Genomic DNA, 10753 nt, shown 5'->3' on the forward strand with positions numbered 1-10753 from the left:
AAATGAAAGGAAAAGAAGAAGAAAAAGAAGACTTACAAGCAATACTAGAAAGGAAAGAAAGAAAGAACAAGTGTGTGTGAAAATCAAATGAGCAAGTGATTTGAAGGAGAGGTAAATGGCTAGTATTTATAAGCAAGGAATTTGACAAGGATTAATGACATGGACAAGGGCTAGTATTTATAAGCAAGGAATTTGACAAGGATTGATGACATGGACAAGGGCTAGTATTTATAAGCAAGGAATTTGACAAGGATTGATGACATGGACAAGGGATAGTATTTATAAGCAAGGAATTTGACAAGGATTGATGACATGGACAAGGGCTAATTAATTGGGTCACTAGCTAGAGTAGGGTGGGCTTGAGCCCAACAAGGTAGAAAGTTCAACAAGACTAACTATTGTGCATAATTAAATTACTACGCGTAATTAAGCATCCAAAAACCCAGGTAATTATTATTATAAAATAATAATTAATATTTCGTAGTCATAATATTCCGATTATGACAAAAGTTAAACGTGCGCGCAAGTTCGCGGTTTATTCGAAACGTCAAATAACACTAACAGTTATAAAGGCTTCCAATGATCAAGTTATGTCTCCTACGTACTCTAAGGCACGTTTTAACATATAAATGGAAGTAAACCACGTAAATCAAGTTTCCAGAGTATAAAGTAACACAGTACGCACAAATACGCAGTTTCGCAAAAACACAAGGCACAAAAGCAAGTCGAAAAAGCCGGGTCGTTACAGTTTGGTTGTTAAACGAGATGTGGGTAAAACTTGTATTCAATTTGGTTAAACGGGCCGATGTAGCCTCGGTGTCTTAAAATTTGTTTTGATGTGTAAACATGTGTATGGTCACAATACGATACTATTGATGGTTGGGTGATGTTAATTATGTTTGTAAACTCGAAATTTGGTGTTTAAACATTTAAACTTAAAACAGGACTGGCAGTTGCAAGCTGGCACGCCGTGCCTCCTTCCTGGCACGTAGTGCCAAGTAGACATCTGGTCAGGGTCAGTCGTTGACTGGCACGCCGTGCCAGGTCAGTTTTGGGTCAGGTTCAGTAGTCAAGTGGCACGTCGTGTTAGGTACTGTATGTAAAAAAAAAAAATTCGAGTCGATTTTTGATTAACGATGTCAGGTCGTTACAATAAAGTTAGTCTGGCTACCGACGAGATGCAGTGATCGAATAACTGGTAGTGATGGAAATAGGTGAGAACGAAATAATGACGTTGTGAGAGGAAAATAATTGAAGGTACGTTTATCTCACTATAAGGAATCTAAAAATACATATAAATTGATATATTTATTTTATTTTGAGTTAAACCCGCATAATCACAAACATTAAACTGGTTCTACATTACAAGTGAAGTAATTTTGTTTTACACTATGAGGTGGTGGTGACATGGTAAGATCATGACCTTCCAATGTGCTCAAAGGTTCGATTCTATAAAACTAAAAAATTATTCTCTCTCATTGTCACGGAGGTTCGCTATAATGACTCTGGACTGCTCGTAAAACGTGTAGTCGCCATGAGATTAGTTAGTAAAAAAAGTTGGATAGCCAAGTTAATAGAAATAAAAAGTAATTTTTTTTTTTTACTTTATTTGAAATTATTTACAATTCAAAATTAAATTGAGATAGAGTGAGAAAAGTGCACAAGAAGACACATCGGTCACCTTTGGCTACAGGTCTTAGATAACAGACTCCGCGTATTGGTTTAATTTCATGAAGAATATTTTCTATAAATTGCATGCAATTGCTCCCAAGTTTTCTCACTCATAACTCCACTTTTTTTTCCCATTAATAAAAATCAAATGTTTAATTTCACATAAAAATCATATCTTTAGTTTCACATAAAACTCATAATCCAATCACAATTCTAACTCTAATAAAACTTATTATTATCATTATATAAAACCCCAAACTTTTAATTAAAACCTAAACGAAATAAACTCTTCTAAAATCTTGTTTTTTTCCCAATGTATCACCAACGAAACACTTTTCCGATGATGAATCAAACCCCACCGGCGCCGCAGTCTCCGCAGCATTACGGCTTTCCGTCGCTTAATCTTCCACCGTCGCTTGACGTTGATCAGTCACTGTCCGATGCTTTACTTTCTCTCAATCTTTCACACAACGACGGCCGGATGTTCTTGCCGCCGTCTCTCGATAACGAGTACGGCGGCGTTGAGTCTCCGATCGCCGGCGAGGGTTTTGTTAGTCCTTATCGAAGTAATAACAATAATCAAGGGTTTTATTCCGGTGTGGGCAGTGCTTCTCATGCTACGGTGGACCCTTTTCTTCGTCGTCATAATTACCCGGTCTCAAATTATTCTTCTTCAGGTGTATATTGTTCTGGGTTTGACCCAACCTTGGACTTTGACCAAAGGTCTAATTACTTGCTCCCCAAGCAAAGATTCAACTCTTCACAACACCTAAACTTGTCCCCTAATCTGTATTCTTCAAACCCTAATGTATCTAGTTCTCGAGAATCATGTATTAATTTGCCAAATCAACAGTTTTTTAAAGTAATGCCTTTGAAAGAATTAAGGGGTATGATTTGTTTATTGGCTAGAGATCAAAATGGTAGTAAAATTTTACAATCAAAATTTGAAAACCCAACAATAGAAGAGATTGAGGTTGTTTTGTTTGATGTTTTGGGTTCAATTGCTGATTTGATGAAAGATCAATTTGGGAGTTATGTAATTCAGAAACTTGTTTGTGTTTGTAATGATGATCAGAAGACATTGATAATTCGGGAGCTGATCGAGCTCCCGAATGATATCATTCTTGTTTGTATGAGTTCCTATGGGTATGTTTTATTTGTATGTAATTATTTTTTAATTAAATTTAGAATGTTGATTATATAATGATGTTTGTGTTGTTTTTGATTGCGTAGGACAAGGGCAATTCAAAAATTACTTGAGAATTTGCAATCTCCTAATCAGATTATGATGGTAATTAGGGCTTTACACCGAGATGGTGCTGCTAGTTTGGCTATTGATACAAATGGTCATCATGTTATTCAGTTTTGTTTGCTTCATTATGATACTCATTTCAATCAGGTATTGTTATCTTATTGTTAATAAGATTTCTCGATTACATATTTTTTCTAAAGGTGTAGATCATATCGGTAGGGACCCCCAAACTGTGGCAGGAACTAGGGGAATTGATTCCCACTAGTTGTAAAAATTCTTGGCACGAGTGGGGCTCAAACCTGCGCCCATATTTTCAAAGGTTTCAATATAGCGGGTGCCAATTACGGGTGCCACTGAGCTATTAGATTAGCTCATTGATTTCTTTATATATTTTTAAGTTCGGATATAATAGTCTAACGACCCATTTACTTTTCACTTAATGGTTTGTTTCTGAACAGTTCTTAATTCAGTAAGTAAAATTGCTGTTTTATATCACTTAATCTGAAAATATGTTTGTTTCCGGTAGACATAGAATCAGACATTCTTCCAGAATAAAAGACAATTAAAAACTGAGGCAAATTAATGCATCGAATTTATTAAATATATAAAGAGGGTATAACTTTTTAGATAACATGAACTAGGAAATACCTAGCTTTTTTAATCAAATTGTGCTCACTTGTTATGATGGGTTTTATATGTATGACCTAGTAGGGCTCATTGTTGCTTAAAAAATGTTGAATGGAAACAAAATATTTTATGTGCACTGTTGGTTATAAGATTTTGTCAGTAAATATTTGTATAAAATTATATATAGATGACAAATAGGATACTGAAGTTGAATATTATATTCTTATGCACTGTTTAGTGTTAAAGTAATGTTGACCATATAAACTAATGTAGTAATAATTGGTCTCAGTATGGATAGAAAGTGATGGTTGAAGCTCAAACATGATACAAACATTATAAGTAATTATGAAACATGTCCTTCGTGTAAGATCTTTTCATGTCCTTGTTGATGTCTAATCAATTGCAAGTTACATTAATTAGGATTTCAAAAAATTGTCACAAAAAAATGTATTATTTGAGGATATTGTTCTACTTTTATCACTCTTCCCTGCATGATTGCAGTTACATAAATTAGTATATTTTATCTTCCCTGTGTAGGACAAGTTTCAAATATCGATGATTGTAAGATTAGGAATTAAGGAATAAAGAAACACAAAGATATAAACAACAAGACCAGTAGTAATTCACAATTTGCAGTATTTGACAAAAAGGAAATTTTTGTTAGAAATAAGAGGTTATGTATATTATTTGTGGAAGAGAGGATTGATGATTTAGAAGTTTGATTGATCTTGAAGGCTTTGTTTATTACTTGATTTGCTTATTGAATTGCCTTGTTGATTGATTACAAATGAGAGGTGAATCCATCTATTTATACTACATCATGGACTAGTCTAGAATACTTCATCATCTAATATCTAGATATTTCCTAAGTATTCTCATGATAATTCTAGACTTAGATGTTTTACAAGATTATTCTACACACATTCTACACACTTTCACTACTACATATTACAAGAAGTTTCTACATAATGGGCTATAATCTTGATCCAAAATATTTGTATACTTGCAAGCCCAAATCCAAAACAAATAGCCCACAATCAAGTTTAGTTTCCAACAGCCCCCCTTAAACTTGATTTCGTCACTCCGAGCATATTCCGTAATCTCTGAAAAGTCTCGTGTTTTAGAGGCTTTGTGAAAATATCAGCAACTTGGTCGAATGACTTCGTGTACTTTATCTGCACCTCTTTATTTGTAACACACTCCCTGATGAAATGGTATTTCGTATCGATGTGCTTGCTTCGATCATGGAAGACTGGATTCTTTGCTAGAGCAATCGCAGACTTGTTATCCACATATATCTCCGTAGCTTCCTTTTGAAAAAACTTAAGCTCATTTAGTAACTTCCTGAGCCATGTTGCATGACAGGTGCACGATGTTGCTGCTACAAACTCGGCTTCGCACGTTGACAGAGTCACAATGGGTTGCTTCTTCGAGCTCCATGTGAACGCCGTATCTCCCATATAGAACACGAAACCACTCGTACTCTTACGATCATCTATGTCTCCAGCCCAATCACTATCACTGTATCCAACTAGCTTGAAGTGCTCAGAAGGCGAATAAAACATGCCATAGTCAATCGTACCTTTGATGTAGCGAAGTATCCTCTTGGCTGCCTTCAAGTGATTTATTGTAGGTGCTTCCATGTATCGACTTACTAGTCCAACTCCGTAAAGAATATCTGGCCTCGTGCAGGTTAGGTATCTCAAACTTCCAACCAAACTCTTGTATTGTGTTGGGTCTACCAAGTATCCTTCATCATCTTTTGACAATTTGAGATTGCAATCCACCGGTGTATTCATTGACTTGCAGTCATTCATCTTAAACTTCTTGAGCACCTCATTCGCATAACCTTCTTGGGATATGAATATTCCTTCTTTCTTTTGTTTTACCTCGATCCCAAGATAGTAAGCCATAAGTCCAATGTCGGTCATCTCGAACTCCCGAACCATTGCTTTCTTGAACTCCTCAAACATTTTGGGATTACTACCGGTAAATATCAAGTCATCCACGTATAGGCACACAATCATAACATCTCCATCATTGCTAACTTTGGTGTAGAGGGCATGCTCATGGGGGCATTTCGTAAAGTCATTCTGCTGGAAATACTTGTCTATCCTGCTATTCCATGCCCGAGGCGCTTGCTTCAACCCGTATAAGGCCTTTTTCAATTTTAGCACCTTATTCTCTTGGCCTTTCACGATGTATCCCAAAGGTTGTTCTATATAGACTTCTTCTTCTAAGTGGCCATTAAGGAACGCGGATTTGACATCCATTTGATAAATCTTCCAATTATGTTGACCCGCAAGTGAGATTATCAATCTTATAGTTTCTAGACGAGCGACGGGAGCAAATACCTCGTCATAGTCTATGCCGGCTCGTTGACTATATCCCTTCGCCACCAACCTTGCCTTATATCTTTCAACTTCACCTTTGGAATTCTTCTTGGCCTTGTACACCCATTTTACACCAATAGCCTTATGTCCCTTTGGTAGTGTGGCAAGATCCCACGTATTATTCTTCTCGATTGCTTGAATCTCTTCGTCCATAGCACATTTCCACTTTTGGCTTTTTGTTGCGTCTTCATAGCTTATTGGCTCACAATCGGCAAGAAGGCAGAACAATGATAGATCCTCCATAGGCTGTGTTACCTCGTACAACTCCTCAATGCTCCTTGTGTGATGTTGTAGCCTACTTGATTCTCCTCCTGATGTTGGTGTCACTTCATTAGGTGTAGTGGTTGGAGTATGTGGAGAGTGCGGAGATGGTGTACTAGAAGGTTCTTGAACTTCTAGATATTCTTCGTTCTTTGCAGTACTCTCGAATGGATAAGGGAGAAAGTCGTAGTTCTCCTCTTCGGGAACATTCCAATCCCGTGTTGCTTCTTCATCGAACACCACGTCTCGACTTGAGATTACTTTACCATTCTTGGGATTGTATAGCTTGTAACCCTTCGAACTTGAGTCATAACCCACGAATATGAGTTTCTCGCTTTTATCATCGAGCTTCGTCCTCTTCTGATCTGGCACATGAGCATATGCCACACTTCCGAACACTCGAAGGTGTGAGATGCCGGGCTTCCTTCCACTCCAAGCTTCAATGGGCGTTTTGTTCTTGACGCTTCTAGTGGGCGAGCGATTTGCTAGATAGATCGCACAGTCCACTGCCTCAGCCCAAAACTCCTTAGGCATCCTTTTGCTCTTTAACATACTCCGGGCCATATCAAGAATGGTCCTATTTTTTCGTTCTGCAACACCATTTTGTTGAGGTGAATATGGAAGAGTTAGAGGACGTCATAAGCCATTGTTGTCGCAAAATTCCTTGAATTCCTTGGATGTAAACTCTCCTCCACGATCGGATCTCAACGCCTTTATGGTGAGACCACTTTGATTCTCCACAAATGCTTTAAACTTCTTGAACATTCCAAAAGCTTCCGACTTCTCTTTTAGAAAATAGACCCATGTCTTTCGACTAAAATCATCAATGAATAGAAGAAAATATCTATTTTTACCAAAAGACGGTGGGCTGATGGGTCCACACACATCCGTGTGAATAAGTTCTAGAGGTTTCTTCGCTCTACTAGAAGCTTTTGTTGGAAAACTGTTTCGGAAGTACTTTCCTAGAAGGCATCCCTCACATATTTGATCCGGATGATTAATTGGAGGCAAACCCTTCACCATTCCTTTACTTGATAATAATTTTAACCCTCCAAAATTTAAGTGCCCGTATCTCATGTGCCAAAGTCAAGAATTATCTTTGAAACATGCTTTTAAACATCTTGGAATGTCATGTTGAATATTTAGCATGAACATCCTATTCGTTGACATTGACACCTTAGCAATCAAACCTCCTTTTTGGTCTCTCAGATAAAGACTACGATTTATCATGTGAATATCATAGCCTTTCTCTAAGAGTTGTCCAATACTCAGTATATTCGTCTTCATATTAGGCACATAATACACGTTAGAGATAAATTGATGCCTTCCATTTTTCAAGCGGATGAGGATCTTACCTTTGCCTTTAACCGGGACTTTTGAAGAATCTCCAAAGGTGATATTTCCACTTATTACCTCGTCTAACTCCACAAACATGTTTTTGTCACCGCACATATGGTTGCTTGCACCCGTGTCGAGATACCATAAATTTGATTCTCCGTTATCTTCACCTTTGCATGCTAGTAACAAAGTGTTTTCCACGGCTTCAGTATCTTCTTGTGCAAAATTTGCTCTTTCTTGCACGTAATTGTTTGACTTCTCGCATTCCGAGGCATAGTGGCTAAATTTATGACAATTATAGCATTTGGTTTGAGAATTGTCATACCTTGGCCTTCTACTTGTGTAGCCTCTCCCGCGACCTCTTGTCGGGTGAAAATCTTGACTTCTTTCTTCATTTTTATAAGAACTATAACCTCCACGTTTGGAATATCCTTGCCCTCGTCCTCGACCACGTACTTGACCACGACCTCGTTGACTCGGTTGATGAGTCTGTTCACTACTCTCTTCCTTGAAAGACAGTTTTGCTTGTAAAGCTTGCTCCAAAGGCTCCTTATTTTTCTTATTGAACCTCTCTTCATGGGCTTGTAGTGAACCCATGAGTTCATCTATAGTCATTGATTCTAGATCTTTAGATTCTTCGATGGCTACGACTATATAGTCGAATTTTGAATCTAATTATCTAAGAATCTTCTCAATGACTCTTACATCACTTAGAGTTTCACCATTCCTCTTTAATTGATTGACAATCGCCAAGACTCTTGTAAAATAATCAGAAATTGATTCTGAGTCTTTCTTATTTAAGGATTCGAACTCACCTCGTAGTGTTTGTAGTCGAACCTTTTTCACCTTTTCAACTCCCTTGTGAGAATTCTCCAAGATCTCCCATGCTTTCTTGGCGGTGGTTGCACTTGCAATTTTCTCAAAAGCTCCATCATCTACACTTTGTTGGATGATGGAAAGAGCCTTTTGATCGTTCGTCTTCATTAATTTTTTCTCCTTGCCGAGAGGACCTTTTTCTGCAGGTTCCTCATAGCCTTCCTCCACAATCTCCCATAAGTCTTGTCCACCTAGGAAGGTCTTCATTTGGATGCTCCATCGATCATAATTATCCTTTGTGAGGCGAGGAAAAGTGATGACATTGTTGGCCATCATCTTGTCGAACCAAGCTCTTGATACCAATTTGTCAGAAATAAGAGGTTATGTATATTATTTGTGGAAGAGAGGATTGATGATTTAGAAGTTTGATTGATCTTGAAGGCTTTGTTTATTACTTGATTTGCTTATTGAATTGCCTTGTTGATTGATTACAAATGAGAGGTGAATCCATCTATTTATACTACACCATGGACTAGTCTAGAATACTTCATCATCTAATATCTAGATATTTCCTAAGTATTCTCATGATAATTCTAGACTTAGATATTTTACAAGATTATTCTACACACATTCTACACACTTTCACTACTACATATTACAAGAAGTTTCTACATAATGGGCTATAATCTTGATCCAAAATATTTGTATACTTGCAAGCCCAAATCCAAAACAAATAGCCCACAATCAAGTTTAGTTTCCAACAATTTTCACTATTAGTGTTGACTTTTAGTGACTATTAGTGTTGACTTTTGGCAGCTTCTTCTTGATGATATAGCGAATAATTGCTTTAAAGTTGCGACGGATAGAAGTGGGTGCTGTGTAATGCAGGCATGCGTGGAGCACTCGTGTGGTGAAGTGAGAAATCATCTTGTTGGTGAGATTATGAACAATGCAATCCAGATAGCAGAAGATCCGTTTGGGTGCGTTCCAATTTATAACTACTCTTTTCATTTATCTTATTTAGTATTAGCATTAGAAATCGTGGCCCATTAACTTATGAATAGGTATATTTGTTATGTAATTTTAAATCAATCAATCAGAAGAAAAAAACAGCTAAAAGTGGAACGTGTCCGACGGATTATGTCACGTATTCCAGAGTAGTTAGTTATATTTTTGTTAAAGTTTGGTCCACAAAACAGTGGCGAATCTAGGATCAAAATTTTAAAGGGGTTGTGAGTTTTTTATTTTTTTAAATAATTATATTTGAAGGGTACTTTAGAGGCTGTTTGCCTTAAAAAAATTATAAATTTAAAAAATATGTGAGATCATATATTTAAATTTAGTAGTAACTTATATAATTTGAACGCTACTTTGTAAAAAAAAAATTCAAACTAATGATGGTTCCTTTAGTGGTCTTATGTAGAGTAGCCACTACACATAAATGTTTGTAGGCTGTTTTGACCTAACTTGGCCCATTTCAACTTCTAATAGAAACATGATGTGTGTATTAAACATGTTTTGATCCATTTTCTAACGTGTTCATTCTGCTACGTCTAAGTATGTTTCGTTGTATCATCTGGTGTCGAATGACTAACTTTTATTTTCCTCTTATTTGAAGAAATTATGTGCTGCAACACATGGTAGGATTGAAGTCCCCCGAGTTAACGGAACTTCTTGTAAGACACCTTCAAGGACATTTTGCATATCTGTCTCAAAGTAAGTATGCTAGTAATGTTGTGGAGAGATGTTTGACTGAATCGGGACCCGAAATATCATCAAAAATCATTCTTGAATTGGTTCGAAGTCCAAATTCGGCTTCTCTTCTTGTTGATCCCTACGGAAACTTTGTTATACAGTCAGCACTCAAAGTATCCAAGGTAAATTAATTAACTTTATTTAGTTTTTGTTCCAATTTTTGCTTTTTTCATTAGTTTTTTGTACTGAAGTCGTTTGTCGATTAGGGTTTCGCGCACCAGTGCTTGCGTAAGCTTATATCGGGGAATGTAACAGCAATGCAAAGCAATCTATATGGTAAAAAGATACTGGAGAAACTTGAAAAGAGGATCAGGGCCGTCCATATATAAGGAATTGAGTGCAGTCAAGATGTGTATGTGAATAGTTGTTTGTTATTTCATCACAAACTTGGTTGATATTATATTTGTATGTGTTTATTATGTCATGTTGTGTTTATTGTTTATGTAAATCCTATTGGGATATTCAAGTTTTTTCACATAACTTTGAATTAGAAATGATTTGTGATTGTGGATTTGTTGAATTTGTACACATATTGTGGTTGTTGATTTATAGTGTCATGTTTTCTGCACTCGAATATGTTTCAATTTTTAATATCTGAACCATATAATCTTATATCAGAATTTATTTTGGTTCGAACAAT

General features: G+C 36.6%; 1 protein-coding gene across 1 annotated transcript; it reads left to right on the forward strand.

Annotated features, from left to right (window-relative positions):
- The first annotated feature begins 2014 nt into the window (after positions 1-2014).
- Positions 2015-10442, forward strand: LOC139868280 (pumilio homolog 12-like). The gene is made up of 5 exons (XM_071856609.1): positions 2015-2817; positions 2905-3070; positions 9175-9338; positions 9977-10235; positions 10320-10442. The coding sequence occupies exons 1-5, from the start codon at positions 2015-2017 to the stop codon at positions 10440-10442; spliced, it is 1515 nt and encodes a 504-aa protein (XP_071712710.1).
- The last annotated feature ends 311 nt before the right edge of the window (positions 10443-10753 follow it).

The sequence above is a fragment of the Rutidosis leptorrhynchoides genome, chromosome 9, assembly GCF_046630445.1.
Source record: "Rutidosis leptorrhynchoides isolate AG116_Rl617_1_P2 chromosome 9, CSIRO_AGI_Rlap_v1, whole genome shotgun sequence".
NCBI lineage: Eukaryota > Viridiplantae > Streptophyta > Magnoliopsida > Asterales > Asteraceae > Rutidosis > Rutidosis leptorrhynchoides.

Bases quoted from the DNA above. Each gene is read 5' to 3' on its own strand.
- LOC139868280 (XM_071856609.1), top strand. From the start codon at position 2,015: ATGAATCAAACCCCACCGGCGCCGCAGTCTCCGCAGCATTACGGCTTT. The intron at 9,339-9,976 runs GTGCGTTCCAAT...TCTTATTTGAAG, and splicing joins ATAGCAGAAGATCCGTTTGG to AAATTATGTGCTGCAACACA. The intron at 10,236-10,319 runs GTAAATTAATTA...TTTGTCGATTAG, and splicing joins CAGCACTCAAAGTATCCAAG to GGTTTCGCGCACCAGTGCTT.